This window comes from Ranitomeya imitator, chromosome 3 (genome assembly GCF_032444005.1).
Source record: "Ranitomeya imitator isolate aRanImi1 chromosome 3, aRanImi1.pri, whole genome shotgun sequence".
NCBI lineage: Eukaryota > Metazoa > Chordata > Amphibia > Anura > Dendrobatidae > Ranitomeya > Ranitomeya imitator.
Genome location: NC_091284.1, coordinates 387331137 through 387353377, shown reverse-complemented (window position 1 = coordinate 387353377; position 22241 = coordinate 387331137). Strand labels below are relative to the sequence as shown.

General features: G+C 43.3%; 1 protein-coding gene across 1 annotated transcript in view; it reads right to left on the bottom strand.

Annotated features, from left to right (window-relative positions):
- The window catches only part of CSMD2 (CUB and Sushi multiple domains 2), a 1686610-nt gene that overhangs the window by 58644 nt on the left and 1605725 nt on the right, over nucleotides 1-22241 (bottom strand). The window contains exons 48-49 of the mRNA XM_069756979.1: nucleotides 20637-20783; nucleotides 17775-17963 (exon numbers count right to left, since the gene is read on the bottom strand). Of these exons, the coding sequence (XP_069613080.1) occupies nucleotides 17775-17963; nucleotides 20637-20783 (336 nt within the window). The remainder of the gene's footprint in view (nucleotides 1-17774; nucleotides 17964-20636; nucleotides 20784-22241) is intronic.

The window sequence follows — 22241 nt, the reverse complement described above, 5'->3', positions numbered from 1 at the left end:
CTATAGAAGTGATCCATGTGTCCCAAAAAGAAAAGAAAATATATATATACTGTCTATATATATATATATATATATATATATGTCAGTAGACACATATATTAGAGAGAAAAGCCGGTAATTCAGTGCGGTGTACAGTAAAATCACACTGACAGCTTACAGTAGAATAGGTAGAATAAATGTGTACACGTAGAATAGGTATATATATATATATATGTCAGTGAGACACATATATGTATATATATTAATATTTATTCCAGCGCTATACAGCTTGAAAGCCGGTAATTCAATTACCGGCTTTTTCTTTCTCCTTCCTAAAACCCGACATGATTTGAGACATGGTTTACATACAGTAAACCATGTCTTCTCTCCATTTTTTTTGCAGATTCCACACTACTAATGTCAGTAGTGTGTATCTGCAAAATTTGGCCGTTCTAGCTCTTAAAATAAAGGGTTAAATGGCGGAAAAAATTGGCGTGGGCTCCCGCGCAATTTTCTCCGCCAGAGTAGTAAAGCCAGTGACTGAGGGCAGATATTAATAGCCTGGAGAGGGTCCACGGTTATTGGCCCCCCCCTGGCTAAAAATATCTGCCCCCAGCCACCCCAGAAAAGGCACATCTGGAAGATGCGCCTATTCTGGCACTTGGCCACTCTCTTCCCATTCCCATGTAGCGGTGGGATATGGGGTAATGAAGGGTTAATGCCACCTTGCTATTGTAAGGTGACATTAAGCCAGATTAATAATGGAGAGGCGTCAATTATGACACCTATCCATTATTAATCCAATTGTAGTGAAGGGTTAAATAAAACACAAACACATTATTTAAAATTATTTTAATGAAATAAAAACAATGGTTGTTGCAGTATTTTATTCAACTTACCTAGAAAGCTCCCTGGCTTTCTAGGTAATTTCCCACGATCTATGAACAGCCAGCAGAGGGCGCCTCACCGCAAATGAAGCTAAATATAGATCATTGATCTATTTTTAGCCTCATTCCCTGGGGTTTTGCAGCGAGGAGCAGCGTGCATTAGCACAGCTCCTTGCTGCAAAATGTTTTAACCCCTTCAGAAGGATTTACATCGTTGGACGTTACAGATCTGCGGAGGGTAAGTATATTGTTGGTTTATTATGTTTTTTTACTCACAGAACGAGGGTCTTCAGTGACTGGATTGGGCGTTGAATAAAATACTGCAACAACCATTGTTTTTATTTCATTAAAATAATTTAAAAAAATGTGTTTGTGTTTTATTTAACCCTTTACTAGTATTGGATTAATAATGGATAGGTGTCATAATTGACGCCTCTCCATTATTAATTAGGCTTAATGTCACCTTACAATAGCAAGGTGGCATTAACCCTTCATTACCCCATATCCCACCGCTACACGGGAATGGGAAGAGAGTGGCCAAGTGCCAGAATAGGCGCATCTTCCAGATGTGCCTTTTCTGGGGTGGCTGGGGGCAGATATTTTTAGCCAGGGGGGGGCCAATAACCGTGGACCCTCTCCAGGCTATTAATATCTGCCCTCAGTCACTGGCTTTACTACTCTGGCGGAGAAAATTGCGCGGGAGCCCACGCCAATTTTTTCCGCCATTTAACCCTTTATTTTAAGAGCTAGAACGGCCAAATTTTGCAGATACACACTACTGACATTAGTAGTGTGGAATCTGCAAAAAAAATGGAGAGAAGACATGGTTTACTGTATGTAAACCATGTCTCAAATCATGTCGGGTTTTAGGAAGGAGAAGGAAAAAGCCGGTAATTGAATTACCGGCTTTCAAGCTGTCTAGCGCTGGAATAAATATTAATATATATACATATATGTGTCTCACTGACATATATATATATATATATATACCTATTCTATGTGTACACATTTATTCTACCTATTCTACTGTAAGCTGTCAGTGTGATTTTACTGTACACCGCACTGAATTACCGGCTTTTCTCTCTAACAGCGCTGCGTATTTCTCGCAAGTCACACTGCTTGTCCGTGTGTAATCCGTATTTTTTCACGCTTCCATAGACTTTCATTGGCGTATTTCTTGCGCAGTACGGTGACAAACGCAGCATGCTGCGATTTTGTACGGCCGTAGAAAGCCGTATAATACTGATCAGTAAAATACGGCAAATAGGAGCAGGGGCATAGAGAATAATTGTGCCGTATTTTTTGCGAGTTTTACGGACGTAGATTCTGCGCTCTTACGTCCGTAAAAGTCGCATGTGTGACGGCGGCCTAACAGAAACCAGAATGACCCCATAACAATCAATGGGGTTCTTAGATTTATGTTTGTAACAGAATGGATCCATTTTAGACATTACTTCGTTTGTCTGTTATTCAAAATGGACCAAATAAGCACAATATCCAAATGAACGTAGCCTTAGCGGGAAAGCTGCTTACTACTAAAATGATCATCATCCCTTTAGATCAGTGTTTCTCAACTCCGGTCCTCGCGACCCACCAACAGGTCATGTTTTCAGGATTTCCTTAGTATTGCACACGTGATAATTTCATCAACTGCTCATGCATTAATTCCATCGCCTATGCAATACTAAGGAAATCCATAAATGGTTCAAAAGAGACCATATCATGGTCATTTCCCAAGAAGGCTATGTTCACATATTATAGGGTTTTGCATATATTTATGTGTGTGTGTGTATATATATATATATATATATATATATATATATATATATATATATATATACATACTGTATGTATATATACAGGTCCTTCTCAAAAAATTAGCATATAGTGTTAAATTTCATTATTTACCATAATGTAATGATTACAATTAAACTTTCAAATATTATAGATTCATTATCCACCAACTGAAATTTGTCAGGTCTTTTATTGTTTTAATACTGATGATTTTGGCATACAACTCCTGATAACCCAAAAAACCTGTCTCAATAAATTAGCATATTTCACCCATCCAATCAAATAAAAGTGTTTTTTAATAACAAACAAAAAAACCAACAAATAATAATGTTCAGTTATGCACTCAATACTTGGTCGGGAATCCTTTGGCAGAAATGACTGCTTCAATGCGGCGTGGCATGGAGGCAATCAGCCTGTGACACTGCTGAGATGTTATGGAGGCCCAGGATGCTTCAATAGCGGCCTTAAGCTCATCCAGAGTGTTGGGTCTTGCGTCTCTCAACTTTCTCTTCACAATATCCCACAGATTCTCTATGGGGTTCAGGTCAGGAGAGTTGGCAGGCCAATTGAGCACAATAATACCATGGTCAGTAAACCATTTACCAGTGGTTTTGGCACTGTGAGCAGGTGCCAGGTCGTGCTGAAAAATAAAATCTTCATCTCCATAAAGCATTTCAGCTGATGGAAGCATGAAGTGCTCCAAAATCTCCTGATAGCTAGCTGCATTGACCCTGCCCTTGATGAAACACAGTGGACCAACACCAGCAGCTGACATGGCACCCCACACCATCACTGACTGTGGGTACTTGACACTGGACTTCAGGCATTTTGGCATTTCCTTCTCCCCAGTCTTCCTCCAGACTCTGGCACCTTGATTTCCGAATGACATGCAAAATTTGCTTTCATCAGAAAAAAGTACTTGGGACCACTTAGCAACAGTCCAGTGCTGCTTCTCTGTAGCTCAAAAGTGGCTTTACCTGGGGAATGCGGCACCTGTAGCCCATTTCCTGCACACGCCTGTGCACGGTGGCTCTGGATGTTTCCACACCAGACTCAGTCCACTGCTTCCTCAGGTTCCCCAAGGTCTGCAATCGGTCCTTCTCCACAATCTTCCTCAGGGTCCGGTCTCCTCTTCTCGTTGTACAGCGTTTTCTGCCACATTGTTTCCTTCCAACAGACTTACCATTGAGGTGCCTTGATACAGCACTCTGGGAACAGCCTATTTGTTGAGAAATTTCTTTCTGGGTCTTACCCTCTTGCTTGAGGGTGTCAATGATGGCCTTCTTGACATCTGTCAGGTCGCTAGTCTTACCCATGATGGGGGTTTTGAGTAATGAACCAGGCAGGGAGTTTATAAAAGCCTCAGGTATCTTTTGCATGTGTTTAGAGTTAATTAGTTGATTCAGAAGATTAGGGTAATAGGTCGTTTAGAGAACCTTTTCTTGATATGCTAATTTATTGAGACAGGTTTTTTGGGTTATCAGGAGTTGTATGCCAAAATCATCAGTATTAAAACAATAAAAGACCTGAGAAATTTCAGTTGGTGGATAATGAATCTATAATATATGAAAGTTTAATTGTAATCATTACATTATGGTAAATAATGAAATTTAACACTATATGCTAATTTTTTGAGAAGGACCTGTATATATATATATATATATATATATATATATATATACTAGATGGTGGCCCGATTCTAAAGCATCGGGTATTCTAGAATATGCATGTCCACGTAGTATATTGCACAGCCCACGTAGTATATTGCACAGCCCATATAGTATATAGCACAGCCACGTAGTATATTGCCCAGCCACGTAGTATATTGCCCAGCCACGTAGTATATTGCCCAGCCACGTAGTATATTGCCCAGCCACGTAGTATATTGCTCAGTGACATAGTATATTGCCCAGCCACGTAGTATATTGCCCAGCGATGTAGTATATTGCCCAGTCAGGTAGTATATTGCCCAGTTACGTAGTATATTGCCTAGTGACGTAGTATATTGTGCAGCCACGTAGTGTATTGTGTTATGGCTGGCAATCAGGCAACACAGCGTGCAGTAATCAGCGCACATACAGAGATCTGGCAATAACCAAAAACAATAGGACGAGCTCTGAGACGTGGAATCTCAGTAGACTGCAGTACCTGATCTATCCTCACACAACTATAAGCAGCAGTGGATTGCGCCTATCACTACCTATGCAACTCGGCACTGCCTGAGGAGCTGACTAGCCTGAAGATAGAAATACAAGCCTGACTTACCTCAGAGAAATACCCCAAAGGAATAGGCAGCCCCCCACATATAATGACTGTTAGCAAGATGAAAAGACAAACGTAGGAATGAAATAGATTCAGCAAAGTGAGGCCCGATATTCTAGACAGAGCGAGGATAGCAAAGAGAACTATGCAGTCTACAAAAAACCCTAAAACGAAAACCACGCAAAGGGGCAAAAAGACCCACCGTGCCGAACTAACAACACGGCGGTGCACCCCTTTGCTTCTCAGAGCTTCCAGCAAAAGTTAATAGCAAGCTGGACAGAAAAAACAGAAAACAAACTAGAAGCACTTATCTAGCAGAGCAGCAGGCCCAAGGAAAGATGCAGTAGCTCAGATCCAACACTGGAACATTGACAAGGAGCAAGGAAGACAGACTCAGGTGGAGCTAAATAGCAAGGCAGCCAACGAGCTCACCAAAACACCTGAGGGAGGAAGCCCAGAGACTGCAATACCACTTGTGACCACAGAAGTGAATTCAGCCACAGAATTCACAACAGTACCCCCCCTTGAGGAGGGGTCACCGAACCCTCACCAGAACCCCCAGGCCGACCAGGATGAGCCACATGAAAGGCACGAACAAGATCTGGGGCATGGACATCAGAGGCAAAAACCCAGGAATTATCTTCCTGAGCATAACCCTTCCATTTGACCAGATACTGGAGTTTCCGTCTAGAGACACGAGAATCCAAAATCTTCTCCACAATATACTCCAATTCCCCCTCCACCAAAACAGGGGCAGGAGGCTCAACAGATGGAACCATAGGTGCCACGTATCTCCTCAACAACGACCTATGGAATACATTATGTATGGAAAAGGAGTCTGGGAGGATCAGACGAAAAGACACCGGATTGAGAATCTCAGAAATCCTATACGGACCAATAAAACGAGGTTTAAATTTAGGAGAGGAAACCTTCATAGGAATATGACGAGAAGATAACCAAACCAGATCCCCAACACGAAGTCGGGGTCCCACACGGCGTCTGCGATTAGCGAAAAGCTGAGCCTTCTCCTGGGACAAGGTCAAATTGTCCACTACCTGAGTCCAGATCTGCTGCAACCTGTCCACCACAGAATCCACACCAGGACAGTCCGAAGACTCAACCTGTCCTGAAGAGAAACGAGGATGGAACCCAGAATTGCAGAAAAATGGAGAGACCAAGGTAGCCGAGCTGGCCCGATTATTAAGGGCGAACTCAGCCAACGGCAAAAATGACACCCAATCATCCTGGTCAGCGGAAACAAAACATCTCAGATATGTTTCCAAGGTCTGATTGGTTCGTTCGGTCTGGCCATTAGTCTGAGGATGGAAGGCCGAGGAGAAAGATAGGTCAATGCCCATCCTACCACAAAAGGCTCGCCAGAACCTCGAGACAAACTGGGAACCTCTGTCAGAAACAATATTCTCAGGAATGCCATGTAAACGAACCACATGCTGGAAGAACAAAGGCACCAAATCAGAGGAGGAAGGCAATTTAACCAAAGGCACCAGATGGACCATTTTAGAAAAGCGATCACAGACCACCCAAATGACCGACATTTTTTGAGAAACGGGAAGGTCAGAAATGAAATCCATCGAAATATGTGTCCAAGGCCTCTTCGGGACCGGCAAGGGCAAAAGCAACCCACTGGCACGTGAACAGCAGGGCTTAGCCCTAGCACAAATTCCACAGGACTGCACAAAAGCACGCACATCCCGCGACAGAGATGGCCACCAGAAGGATCTAGCAACCAACTCCCTGGTACCAAAGATTCCTGGATGACCGGCCAGCACCGAACAATGAAGTTCAGAGATAACTTTACTAGTTCACCTATCAGGGACGAACAGTTTCTCGGCCGGACAACGATCAGGTTTATTAGCCTGAAATTTCTGCAACACTCTCCGCAAATCAGGGGAGATGGCAGACACAATGACTCCTTCCTTGAGGATACTCGCCGGCTCAGATAACCCCGGAGAGTCGGGCACAAAACTCCTAGACAGAGCATCCGCCTTCACATTTTTAGAGCCCGGAAGGTATGAAATCACAAAATCAAAACGAGCAAAAAATAACGACCAACGGGCCTGTCTAGGATTCAAGCGCTTGGCAGACTCAAGATAAGTAAGGTTCTTATGATCAGTCAAAACCACCACGCGATGCTTAGCACCCTCAAGCCAATGACGCCACTCCTCGAATGCCCACTTCATGGCCAGCAACTCTCGGTTGCCCACATCATAATTACGCTCAGCAGCAGAAAATTTCCTGGAAAAGAAAGCACATGGTTTGAACACTGAGCAACCAGAACCTCTCTGTGACAAAACCGCCCCTGCACCAATCTCAGAAGCATCAACCTCGACCTGGAACGGAAGAGAAACATCAGGTTGACACAACACAGGGGCACAGCAAAAACGACGCTTCAACTCCTGAAAAGCTTCCACGGCAGCAGAAGACCAATTAACCAAATCAGCACCCTTCTTGGTCAAATCGGTCAATGGTCTGGCAATGCTAGAAAAATTACAGATGAAGCGACGATAAAAATTAGCAAAGCCCAGGAATTTCTGCAGACTTTTTAGAGATGTCGGCTGAGTCCAATCCTGGATGGCCTGAACCTTAACCGGATCCATCTCGATAGTAGAAGGGGAAAAGATGAACCCCAAAAATGAAACTTTCTGCACACCGAAGAGACACTTTGATCCCTTCACGAACAGGGAATTAGCACGCAGTACCTGGAAAACCATTCTGACTTGCTTCACATGAGACTCCCAATCATCTGAGAAGATCAAAATGTCATCCAAGTAAACAATCAAGAATTTATCCAGATACTCACGGAAAATGTCATGCATAAAAGACTGAAAAACAGATGGAGCATTGGCAAGTCCGAACGGCATCACCAGATACTCAAAATGACCCTCGGGCGTATTAAATGCCGTTTTCCATTCATCTCCCTGCCTGATTCTCACCAGATTATACGCACCACGAAGATCAATCTTAGTAAACCAACTAGCCCCCTTAATCCGAGCAAACAAGTCAGAAATCAATGGCAAGGGATACTGAAACTTAACAGTGATCTTATTAAGAAGGCGGTAATCAATACACGGTCTTAGCGAACCATCCTTCTTGGCTACAAAAAAGAACCCTGCTCCCAATGGTGACGACGATGGGCGAATATGTCCCTTCTCCAGGGACTCCTTCACATAACTGCGCATAGCGGTGTGTTCAGGTACGGACAAATTAAATAAACGACCCTTAGGGAATTTACTACCAGGAATCAAATCGATAGCACAATCACAATTCCTATGCGGAGGTAGGGCATCAGACTTGGACTCTTCAAATACATCCTGAAAGTCCGACAAGAACTCTGGGATGTCAGAAGGAATGGATGATGAAATAGACAAAAATGGAACATCACCATGTACTCCCTGACAACCCCAGCTGGTTACCGACATAGAGTTCCAATCCAATACTGGATTATGGGTTTGTAGCCATGGCAACCCCAACACGACCACATCATGCAAATTATGCAGTACCAGAAAGCGAATAACTTCCTGATGTGCAGGAGCAATGCACATGGTCAGCTGGGCGCAGTACTGAGGCTTATTCTTGGCCAAAGGTGTAGCATCAATTCCTCTCAACGGAATAGGACACCGCAAAGGCTCCAAGAAAAATCCACAACGTTTAGCATAATCCAAATCCATCAGATTCAGGGCAGCGCCTGAATCCACAAACGCCATGACAGAATACGATGACAAAGAGCACATTAAGGTAATGGACAAAAGGAATTTGGACTGTACAGTACCAATAACGGCAGAGCTATCGAACCGCCTAGTGCGTTTAGGACAATTAGAAATAGCATGAGTAGAATCACCACAATAGAAACACAGTCTGTTCAGACGTCTGTGTTCTTGCCGTTCTACTTTAGTCATAGTCCTGTCGCACTGCATAGGCTCAGGTTTACTCTCAGACAATACCGCCAGATGGTGCACAGATTTACGCTCGCGCAAGCGACGACCGATCTGAATGGCCAAGGACATAGACTCATTCAAACCAGCAAGCATAGGAAATCCCACCATTACATCCTTAAGAGCTTCAGAGAGACCCTTTCTGAACAAAGCCGCTAGTGCAGATTCATTCCACAGAGTGAGTACTGACCACTTCCTAAATTTCTGACAATATACTTCTACATCATCCTGACCCTGGCATAAAGCCAGCAGATTTTTCTCAGCCTGATCCACTGAATTAGGCTCATCGTAAAGCAATCCCAGCGCCTGGAAAAATGCATCAACATTACTCAATGCAGAATCTCCTGGTGCAAGAGAAAACGCCCAGTCCTGTGGGTCGCCGCGCAAAAAAGAAATAATAATCAAAACCTGTTGAATAGGATTACCAGAAGAATGAGGTTTCAAGGCCAAAAATAGCTTACAATTATTTCTGAAGCTCAGGAATTTAGTTCTGTCACCAAAAAACAAATCAGGAATCGGAATTCTTGGTTCTAGCATCGATTTCTGATCAATAGTATCTTGAATCTTTTGTACATTTACAACGAGATTATCCATTGAGGAGCACAGAGCCTGAATATCCATGTCCACAGCTGTGTCCTGAAGCACTCTAATGTCTAGGGGAAAAAAAAGACTGAAGACAGAGCTAAGAAAAAAAAATGCTGTCAGGATTTCTTTTTTCCCTCTATTGGGAATCATTGGTGTGGCTCCTTGTACTGTTATGGCTGGCAATCAGGCAACACAGCGTGCAGTAATCAGCGCACATACAGAGATCTGGCAATAACCAAAAACAATAGGACGAGCTCTGAGACGTGGAATCTCAGTAGACTGCAGTACCTGATCTATCCTCACACAACTATAAGCAGCAGTGGATTGCGCCTATCACTACCTATGCAACTCGGCACTGCCTGAGGAGCTGACTAGCCTGAAGATAGAAATACAAGCCTGACTTACCTCAGAGAAATACCCCAAAGGAATAGGCAGCCCCCCACATATAATGACTGTTAGCAAGATGAAAAGACAAACGTAGGAATGAAATAGATTCAGCAAAGTGAGGCCCGATATTCTAGACAGAGCGAGGATAGCAAAGAGAACTATGCAGTCTACAAAAAACCCTAAAACGAAAACCACGCAAAGGGGCAAAAAGACCCACCGTGCCAAACTAACAACACGGCGGTGCACCCCTTTGCTTCTCAGAGCTTCCAGCAAAAGTTAACAGCAAGCTGGACAGAAAAAACAGAAAACAAACTAGAAGCACTTATCTAGCAGAGCAGCAGGCCCAAGGAAAGATGCAGTAGCTCAGATCCAACACTGGAACATTGACAAGGAGCAAGGAAGACAGACTCAGGTGGAGCTAAATAGCAAGGCAGCCAACGAGCTCACCAAAACACCTGAGGGAGGAAGCCCAGAGACTGCAATACCACTTGTGACCACAGAAGTGAATTCAGCCACAGAATTCACAACAGTATTGCCCAGCCACATAGTATATTGCCCAGTTACGTAGTATATTGCTGAGCTACATAGAATATTGCACAGCCACGTAGTATATTGCCCAGTGACGTACTATATTGCCCAGTGACGTAGTATACAGCACAGAGCCAAGTAGTATATTGCCCAGTCACGTAGTATATTGCCCAGTGACGTAGTATACAGCACAGAGCCAAGTAGTATATTGCCCAGTCACGTAGTATATTGCCCAGTGACGTAGTATATTGCCCAGCCACGTAGTATATTGCCCAGTGACGTAGTATACAGCACAGAGCCACGTAGTATATTGCCCAGTCACGTAGTATATTGCCCAGTGACGTAGTGTATTGCCCAGCCACATAGTATATTGCCCAGTTACGTAGTATATTGCCGAGCTACGTAGTATATTGCACAGCCACGTAGTATATTGCACAGCCACGTACTATATTGCCCAGTGACGTAGTATATTGCCCAGTGAGGTAGTATACAGCAAAGAGCCATGTAGTATATTGGCCAGTCACGTAGTATATTGCCCAGCTACGTACTATATTGCCCAGCCAGGTTTGTCACAGGTGAAAAAATTAAAAATAAACATATTGTAACAACTCTGCTGGCATCACAGCATGGCCTCACATCTCTCACACAATCTTACCCACTGCTCCAGGCCATGATGTGCTTTCTCTTTAATGCCAGCTCCATAGTCTGTTCCTCTGCTCTGTGCATGCCTCATGGCTATGTGTATAGGGGGCCGGCGCCTGAACTCTCTGGTTCTTATAGGAATCAGGTGCACCTGTCCAATCAGTTCCTGACCAATTACCAAGAGGCCTCCTGTATATAGTGCAGCTCCACCCTGTGGTCTGGGCCTGTGCAATGTGTTTGCTCAGTTAGTATTTAGCTGCTGAGTTTGCCTGGCCTTGCTCTGAGTTACTCCCTCTCTGGAGGCTTTTCTCTGTGCTATTGCCTTGATCTTGTAGTTCGCCCTCCAGGAGGCAGAATATCCTGGTCCCTGTGTCTTTGTCCCTGTGTCTTGTTCTATTGCCTTGACTGTACTTTGTCTTTTCTCGGTCTCCTTGTTTGTGGCTCCCTTCCCTGCTTTCTTTCCTTGTGTTTTCTGTCTGCTTTCACTCCGCACTCTTGCGGCTCTGCACTCAGACATTGCTTCGCACTCTCTGGCTTTGCTCTGTGGCTCCTCTCTTTGCGGTTCTATCTGGCCCTGCTCTTTGCGGTACTATCTGGCTCCGCCTCCTGTGTTTCTGCACTTGGCTCCGTCTCTGCTCTTGGCTCCGCCTCCAGCGTCTCCGCTCTTGGCGTTACCTCCAGCGTCTCCGCTCTTGGTTCCGCCTCCAGCGTCTCCGCTCTTGGCTCCGCCTCCAGCATCTCCGCTCTTGGCTCCGCCTCCAGCGTCTCCGCTCTTGGCTCCGCCTCCAGCATCTCCGCCCTTGGCTCCGCCTCTTGCGGCTCCGTCCTTGGCTCTGCCTTCTCCTTCTCTTCTCTTAGTTCCACCTTCTACTTGTTACTTGGTCCTCCTGTGTGAACAGGTCCCTACCTGTTCCTTCATTCTCCTTTCCTTCTGGCTTGTTTCCGTACCTGCATCTTCTGTGTGTACAGGTCCCTACCTGTTCCTTCATCACACTCACAATAGGACTGCACTCGGGTGTCATCAGAGTGCAGCCTGATTCATACACCACATCAACCCGTCCTGTGTATCCTGTGTTCCTGCCAGTCCTGCCGTTCCTGCCCTGCCTTCCAGTCCTGTGTTCTCTGCAGTGTCTCCCAATCCTGTGTTCCTGCCAGTCCTGCCGTTCCTGCCCTGCCTTCCAGTCCTGTGTTCCTGCTGTCCTAGCCAGTCTTGTTTCCTGCCGTGTCTCTGCCAGCCCTGAGTTCTCTGCCGTGTCTCTGCCAGCCCTGTCTCAGCCGTGCCAGCCTACTCGTCTGTGTTCCAGCCGTGCTCTTCTGCCAGTCTTGCCTAATGCCCGCACCAATCCAGGTGTTTCTGTCTCCCAAGTGGGATCAGCAGCCACAGCCAGACACCACCCTGGAGTAGCACCTGGCAGCTGCCTGCTGCACAAGCCTGTCCTCACCATCAGAGGCTCCAGTGAAAACCCAGGCAGCTGTCATAGTCACGCCCCTTCCAGGGTAGTCTGGTTTGTGGCACAGTGGGGCCACAAACCCCCCGAGCTCACGCCCACCAGTCAGGGCGTGAGCGTGACACATATACTTACCTTTCCGAGGGAGCCCTTGTAGTCCACGGCAGGTTCCGGTCCCAGGGTTGGTATTAGCGCAGGACCTGTGATGATGTCTGTCATGATATGTACTTTTGCCCTGTCCTGTATTTGAATAATATGCCATTTGATGTATGTAACTGTTCTCTGGTTTCTATTAGCTGTAATTTATGTATTTTCTTGGCTGGGAGTTCACCTGTAACAATGTCTCCTTCCCCCAATACTTGCAGCCCTAAGCTCTAATGTAATTAAGCATTGTCAACATCACTAGTGGAGGAATAGCCATTCTTCCTCACAGCAGGTGGCTAGTCAAATGTACATATTACATAGACTGCCTGGAGCCCACCAGTCTAGAATCTTCTGGTGGACCCAACCATTGAATAGAAGGTGTAACCCCTACCCCCTTCATGGGCGGATCCCAGGAGCTCAGACAATCCATTCTTATTTTGAGATCAGATGTGAGTTGATCCTTGAAGGAGAAGGAGTGGGGATTCTTAGCTGAGGCAAGACCCCACGCCCATCTGTGACTGCGGAAGCGAACGGGGCGAGACTTGAGCTGAGGACATATCTCGTCGTTCGTGAGATTGTTTTGGGATCCCTTGGACTAATTGTGGACTATTGCTTTGTTACCTGGCACAAGGATTATCGGGAGGTGCCCCTGAACCTGTTCCATTGGACTAATTGTGGACTCTGTAGATCTACCTGCATGTGTTGTTCCAGCGTTCTTGATAATAAATCTGTTGAATCATCCCTTGGCCTGTTGTCCCTTCTTGCTCTGCCGTACACCCCGTCACAATGTCGTGGTCACATGACCGTGACGTCATGTCAGGTCTTTGTAGCGCAGGCGCGCAGGGCCTGTGATGACGTCACGGTCACATGACCATGACGTCATGGCAGGTCCTTGTCGCACAGACGCGCAGGGCCTGTGATGACGTCGCGGTCACATGACCGTGATGTCATGGCAGGTCCTTCTGCCACCGGAACCTGCAATGGAAGATGGCGGCCGGCGTGAGCTGCAACGGAGGGTGAGTATAGCATGTTTTTTTTTTTATTATTATTTTTAACATTACATTTTTTACTATTGATGCTGCATAGGCAGCGTCAATAGTAAAAAGTTGGGAACACACAGGGTTAATAGCGGCGGTAATGGAGTGCGTTACCCGCAGCATAATGCGGTCCGTTACCGCCGGCATTAACCCTGTGTTAGCGGTGACCGGAGGGGAGTATGCGGGCGACAGGCACTGACTGTGGGGAGTAAGGAGCGGCCATTTTCTTCCGGACTTTGCCCGTCGCTGATTGGTCGCGGCAGCCATGACAGGCAGCTGGCGAGACCAATCAGCGAATGAATAACCGTGACAGAAGGACATAGAGACGGAAGTGACCCTTAGACAATTATATATATATATATATATATATATATATATACAGTTGAAACCAGAAGTTTACATACACTATATAAAAAGACACATATGCATGTTTTTCTTAATATCTGACATGAAATCAGAGTAAACCTTTCCCATTTTAGGTCAATCAGGATTACCATAATTATTAATATTTACCAAATGATGAGAGAGAGTATGTTTTAAGGCATTTTTATTACTTCCTGTAAAGTCAAAAGTTTACATACACTAAGATTACTATGCCTTTAAAAAATTCTGGACTGCCCATATGATGATGTCATGTGTTTGTAAGCTTCTGTTTTGTGGCATCATCTTAGTGAAATAGAGACACACCTGTGAATGTATATTCAGATGCTTAAAAGAAATGAAGTGAAAGTTGATCCAAAATGCTAATGCTTTGGTGTGGCCAAGAGGCTCCATGCATTGTTCCATCACCTGAGTTTGCATGTTCCCCCTTCCTCTCTGGTGATTGACAGAGCTGGCTTGCCTGAGTTTTCTCTGCCCAATCCAGGCAAGTCAGTGCTGCTAATCACTAGTAAGTCATTCGGAGAATGCAAAACCAGTGGGTGGAACTGTGCACCAAGCATCTTGACCACACCAAGAGTTGACCAAGCACCAAGGTTTTATTTTTATAAGGACAATGACCTTTAAGCATTGAGTTAAAATGTTTTTTACATTGTTGGAGTACCCCCTAAACAGATATATATCTCTAACTAGTATTGTTAATGAGAACAGGACATCAGAATAAAAGAATTCTTGAAACAGTTTACAAATATTGTTGGCAAGTAAAAGGGGTAGTTCTACCCTAATGATGAAAGTCATAACTGTCAAGATGTTTCCCAAAACAACGACATAATAAATATAAATTGTATTTACTACCTATTCATCAAACCTAGAAGTGACAAGATGAAAGGAAAGAAGAGCAGAATTGGGATGCTTTTATATAGCTCTATGTGGTTACAGCCTTTAGCTTTAAACTTCAATTGAATTGCCTGTCTGATTTTCACAAAATTAACTATGTATGAAGAGGGGAATTAAGTGCAGACATAGCTCACAGAGGCCAACACTCAATTATTGTTTCAAAGTTTGGCAGCTCCTCCAGGCCTGGCCTGGTAACAAGAAGCAGGGCATCTCATGGTGGCAGGTAATTTAGTGGCTGGACAGGAGTAGGGGGACACCTCATGCCTCCAGTTGAAATGATAATTATGACAGTGTTATGCCGGCTGGGAGGGAAGCTGAGGGAGATCTCAGTCTAGACTGCAGAGTGTGCAGAATTCCAATGCAAGAAGTGACAGAAACAAGTGTTATACAACATCCACCTTGGAAAAAAGTAGTAAGCAGCAAGCTTGACAACTATTTGACAATTTTTACTTGCCATCATGATTCCTTTAACACTCTTAATATATCATTAATTTTAATTTGAACAGATTGAAAATGACATTTCATGTTAATAAGTGAGTGACTGATAACAATGAAGTTACACAACTGAATTGCGAGCAGAAGTTTATGAAGATATATCTAAGGAAATTCTAGGCACATAAAGTTTTTAATTTATTGTCAGAATATTTTCGTTTATTAACAGAGCTTCCACATTCCATGCCCTTGACTTAGTAGTAGTAATAATAGTAGTTCATATTCTCAATGATGTACCATGGCAGACTCTAAGTTGATGACACTGCAGTAGTCAAAGGTCACAGTAGTCAGAAATCCAACTAGTGGCCAGTCTCTCGCTATAATGTGTAAATGATACTGTAGGTGATAGTGGGTGACAAGGGCCAGTGAGCTATACGGTGGCATAACAAAGCTGGAAGGCCCCAATGCAAAATCTCCAACAGGGTTCCCAGCTATCATGGGTCTGTATTAGAATTGGTCTTCTAATATGGGCCCCTTAGACTCCAGAGCCCAGATGCGACTTCAGCCCCTGCACCTATTATAGTTACATCCCTGGAGCTATATGTCATTCTCCAGTGCAGGAAAATTAAGAGTGTGAGTGGGCTCTACTATGAGTATTCTTCTGAGCATGCCAGACAATATTCAGATGAAAGAGTGGCCACATTAAACCTTTCACATAGGGATCTGTTCATACAACACTTGATGAGGGCTCCATTTACCAAATGAAAGTTATCTGTTTCTTTTTGGCTTATGTAAGGCAGATATGATGTGGGTATAGCTATTTATCTAGTCTAATATAGAGCAAGGACGCGCAATCTTTATTGGTCTGAGGATCACATCGCCTGATTTAACCAACCCCACAATAAAACATCATGAACATCACAACATAAATGTCTAATAGGCGCTGATTTCATTCTTAGGACTTCCACCTATAAGGAGGATAGAGGTTCCTTTTCTTTTCCATTCACAATCCAGAAAGGAGGAGACAATGGATTCAGCTTTCTCCATTATAGTTTATGCGAGATGCTGACACGGTTGAGATTTTACCTGCTCCCATAAACTACAATGATTATGGCAGCACTTGTGCATGTGTAACCTGGTGCAGGATGGTAGCCATTGGCAAGGTATTTGTCTGTTACACGCTGGCATGTTACATGAGTGGGGTCCTGACTGGGTGTGGGGACTTGTGCTGTGAGAGCGCCCTTGCAGGCTGCATGTAACTGATGTTGCTGGTTTGCCAGGACCAGGTGTTGGACAGTACAATGAGGGAGACCACCATTGGAAAATAAACCCTTTACTTAACGGGAACTTGGTAGGGAATATATACAAGAGATAGGTATACAGTTTCCTTCCTCTTTATTCTCTTGTCCTCTTTCTTTACATTTTCCTCTTTAATTTCGCTAATTGTCTTCTGTTTCCACTGCTCTCACTACTTGACCACAACCCAGCTCGACCATACAATCCTGCTTAGCAAGAAACCTTTTTTGTCCCATGGCTCCACGTCTTCTTTCCCCTCATGCAGCCAGTATCCTTCAGTCTCCTTTCATGTTAGAGACTCCCCAGAATGTGGCATTACACCCCATGTACCCCAGATCCTTTCATTATGCACTCCAGACTGCCCTATCTAACTTCTTAACAGGAAATTGTCACTTTTCCTTCAACTCATTCCCTCTTATTCTGGGTTAGTCCCAAAGATTAACTCTAACTGTCCCAACGGACAATCAATACACACTTCTTTACTTCATCTTCTAACATAAATGATGACAGGGTCACAGCCATGGCCACAGAGTGTACCATTAATAGTTACCCATCCCTATGGTGCTATATGACACTGCTCTACTACCTAACATGGAAAATACGTTTATGCAGCTACAAGACACCGTCAGGCATATTTGTGCCCAGAGAGTTGGTGAATGGTGACCACACGGAAAATCACTAAGCAACACAGGTTGTCCTCCCCTGGTATATAGTGTGGTATTCTACACGGGTATATACAATAAAATAAGGCACAATGCATGATATTTTTTTTTGTCTTTTACAATGGGAGTTCCTGGGGTGACATACCCCATTGTATGCCTATACAGTAAAATATGTCAGTTTTAAAGGTGATATCAACAGAAAGTAAGAAATGAAGAACATCATTATAATACACAATATTCAGAATCTTCTATGACTGTAGCTGTCAAATTATTATTAAATCAATATACCGATTTGTTTGTTTCCAAGTAAAATTCTACATTTGTTCAGCAAAAGTTCAAATAAGGTCAGTAAAAAGGCATTGGTGTTATATTATAATATCTAGTTACAGACTGCACAGTTGTGTTATGGATTTAAGCAAAGACTGCTATGTAAAGCACTGTGGGATTGTTCACGTAGACGTACCCTGACATAATGGCACTTCTGAGTTCCAGTCATAATAGCCTTGAGGACGTCGGAGGCATGTAGCTGAGTTAATTCCAATAAGCCGATAGCCGGGATTGCAAGTGAACCGCACAACTCCTCCAGGGGGATTGATGACAGGACCCAGCACCGAGCCGTGGAGAGGAGGACGAGGGAGACTGCAGTAGGCAGCTAACACACAAAAAGAGTATACATGACATAGCAAGGATGAATGATTATTTTTCAATGCTCATGCAGTAAGTTGCCTTTTAGAAGCCACCGGATTCTGACAGCAGCGAAAAGGACACCATTGCTGCCTGCATGAGCAGAGTGAGTAGTAACACATTCATTATGTATCACATTACAGCACAAGCACTTTAAGGGTCCTCTACCTGGACTGACTGGCAGCACTAAACGACCGCTGATTGGTGCACATTTTCCGAACGGTGGTCATTAACAGCCAGTTTTATATAGTTAAACACTATGCATTGAGTGATGTGCTGTAGGCCGCATGCTTAGGCTGCGATGGTGCAGTGCAAGTCCAGATCGGTTATGTTTCACATTGCATGAAAGATCATTTCACCCAACAAAAGAGCATTTTTCTCATTCATCAGGTGACCAGCAGCCTGTTTACATTAAAAGATATGGTACTGCAAAATGGACGCAAAAATCAAGCACTTACATGCCTATCCCCTAGCACTGCTTCTCTCGGTTTTCTATTGTACTCTGTAGTCTGTTTCTGATGACGCTTTCAGTGATGGCCGAAATGTTAAAACCATATATACCGAGGATTCTCCTGAAATAAATTGTTCTTGAATTTTGCATCCATTTTTGAGTGCTAAGTCTTTTGCCTTTAATAAAGTTGGAATGGAGCCCTACTTGAGCACCCATTTACTAAGAAGTGCCGTGCGTCTCTTTATTTATACATTTACACTAAAAAACTATTGGGAAACAAGTGTTCATAAACTTGTGCCTGTGCGATTATCTTTTGGGGTAAAAAAGGTCCCGTGGAACATGGAGCAACGTGTCGTTGTGAGCTATTATTACGGGCTATCAAACTGTCAATACATGCTCTATTGTCCTCCATCCTATGGCTGAAAATTTGACTCGAGGAAAGCACTGCTTAGATTATACCCGAGATATTCAAAAAATGTATCAACGCCCCTGAAATATGGAACCAAAATACGTAAACTGTTATTTTACATGATCTAAATAAAACCTGAACCTGTTTCTTCTTTTTTATATCTCTTGTTCTCATAATTTTTTCTTTTTGTTTAATTTTATGTCTAGTTCTTTTTCTTCTTATTGGCCATAGTTAGAGAGCACTAGTAAAAAATGTATATCTCTTTTTAATTCAGTGATAAAATAGGACTATTTAAAGTTACATTTCCAACGCCTAAGGCTGAACTATTGGTAGATGCCAGCGTCTCCCCTTGTGATTTCTTAGAAAAGCGCCTAAAATCATGTTTGTTCAGAGCCGTGTAGCCTCAGGCACCCCCACTTGTCATGCATAATGCTGAAATAGGACCTTGCCTGTATTCTGAGTATGCACACGGGAGATTAACACATGGCCATTCAGGTAACATACCTCATTGCCTTATTTAGTGTCACATAGTCATTGACATGGACGGTACTCATTAGATAAGGAAGGAGATCTTCCACCTAAGAACTATGCACATGATCATTCTATGAATATCATCACATCTCTAACACATAGGTGAACATTCAATCTTGCACTGTGAAATGGTCATTTACCATTATTGTAGGAACACATGTTTTTGTAGCCTTTAGCTTGAATTTCATTGTGCACTGTATGTATCACCGTATTGTGTTTTAAATACCTTTCTATTGTTTGGCCGTCATTGAATATTATTTTTTCCCATGGCACAATGGTCCCTTTTTTTATTTGAATTCAGCACATTTTTCCACTGTTCTCATTTTAAGTCTTTTAAGTATTTATTTTAAAGCTATAACAATAAAATTATTAATTTTAGTACCATTTCTTTGGGATCATTAGTGACTTGTGGTCACCAATATAGTGATTTATTGTTTATCTAATGTACATTTACCCTATGGTACATATGGGTTCAATACATAGGGCATCTTATCTGTGATTAACACTGTATGCATGCAAACATTCGTATGCGTAAGGATTTGAAAGACTAGTGCAGACCAGATTGGTGGCCACTAGTAATGAGCGAGTGTGCTCGTTACTCGAGATTTCCAAGGATGCTCGGGTGTTCTCCGGAGTATCTTGGGCGTGCTCGTACATTATGTTTGAGTCACCGCAGCTGCATGATTTGCGGCTGCTAGACAGCCTGAATACATTTGAGGATTCCCTAAAAAACAGGCAATCCCTGCATGTGTTGAGCTTGTCTAACAGCTGCAAATCATGGAGCTGCAGGGACTCAAACATAATCTATGACCAAATACTCAGAGACAACCCAAGCATGCTTGGAAAACTCGAGTAACGAGCACACTAGCTCATCACTAGTGGCCACCCTTCTTTGCAAAAAGGGTTTTATGACAATTGTCCAACCATTCATAAGACTTGTCAAATTAGGCCAATTAATGTCATTGACTTATTTTGAAAAGACCATGGGTTTTTATAAAGCCACAAGGCATAGTGTTCCTCATGGTCAACTGCTCCTACGCTGTCATATGTATATCATTTTATATTTGCTGTGACTGAAAAGTACAGAATGGCAGAAAATAAGTCATTTGCTGTGACTTCTGTACATCATGTTTATCTACTCCTACAGATTCACGTATTTATGTAACTATTCCCTAAAAGACAGACAGTGTTCAATCTAGATAAAGTGTCTTTCCACCCATTAGCCATGATAAATGATTTGTCATTCTTACCTGAATAGCGTATCTTAAATCCCTTCCTGCTATATGCATGGTCAGACATCCACCGCAAAAGGACCTTGTTTCCGGTACTGGTGAAGGTCATGGGCGCAGAATAGTTACCGCTCAAGGACGTAAGCAATGCGCTCTGGCCAGATGGTCCTAAAGAGAGAAACTTTATCAGACATCGTTCACAGAAGAGACAACTCTCAATTATACGGTGATGCAAATATGGAGGTTTTACTCTTACTTTTTACAAAGTTTGCATTTAGTATTAGTTCTTTATTTATTTGCACTTCAGTTGTATTATGTTTAATGAAAATCTCAGGATATCGTTTTTAAGATGTACCCTTAATGAATAGCCATTTTAGTTGGAAGGTCCAACTTCAATATTCAGTCATGACTAAGAACTCAGGGGATAGGGTTCAAAACACGTAACACTCCTTAAAATATGTTTTTGATCAAGTACTGATGGATTTTAATATCTTCCAGCACATTTTTCTTTGTTATCATTGTTGAATTTTTCAGTGAGTGTCGGAACAAGTTTTCTTCTCTAAATTGTCTCAGAGAACAGATTCCCTGCTTTGCGCCCGTGCACTAACAAATTGGATCTCCTGGGATCTTTATTATTCTTGGAATGTGAGCTGAACTATTTTTTTCTATTTTTGATAAAGTTGGGGCTAGTATAGGGAAATCTCAAACACTTAGAAGAATATCATAAAAAAAAGATTTTCCTTGTAAATTCTCTATGTAACTGATCTCAGAAGTGTAAAATGAAGTTTTGTATACAGAAAGACTACTGATGTTGTCTTATGTGTCTTTACCTACAGCTAGATCCCCGTGATGTTCCCTACAAGTTCTGTTAGTGATATAGCCAGAGTTTAACTTGTCACATGAAAAAATTTTATTAACTTGCAGATATGGGGCTAATCTGCAGGTTAATAGTCTTCTGGCCCTGCATGGCACCAGCTCTTAGACAGCACATGTTTGGAGGAAATTAACTTTATTCCTCCCTGTAACGTATTGGTTTCAGTCACGAGGCTGGTGCCATCGCGAGTTCAGTCACCACTGAGTATAGAAAGCGGCCGCCGCAACCACACCCCCGGCACTGACTGACAGCAGCTCAGCATTAGAGTCAGCTGTCAGTCAGTGATGGGGCGTGGTTACCACCGCCGCTCTCTATACACAGAGCAGTAACTGAACCCGCACTGATGCCACTCTCATGACTGAAACCCGAACCTTACCAGGAGGAATAAAGTTAATTTCCTCCCAGCATGTAGGTTCCAAGTGCCAGCACCATGTAGGTTCAGAATGCTAATAAGCTGCAGATTAACCCCTCATCTGCAGGTTAACCCCTTCATGACCCAGCCTATTTTGACCCTAAAGACCTTGCCGTTTTTTGCAATTCTGACCAGTGTCCCGTTATGAGGTAATAACTCAGGAACGCTTCAACGGATCCTAGCGGTTCTGAGATTATTTTTTCGTGACATATTGGGCTTCATGTTAGTGGTAAATTTAGGTCAATAAATTCTGCGTTTATTTGTGATAAAAACGGAAATTTGGCGAAAATTTTGAAAATTTTGCAATTTTCACATTTTGAATTCTTATTCTGTTAAACCA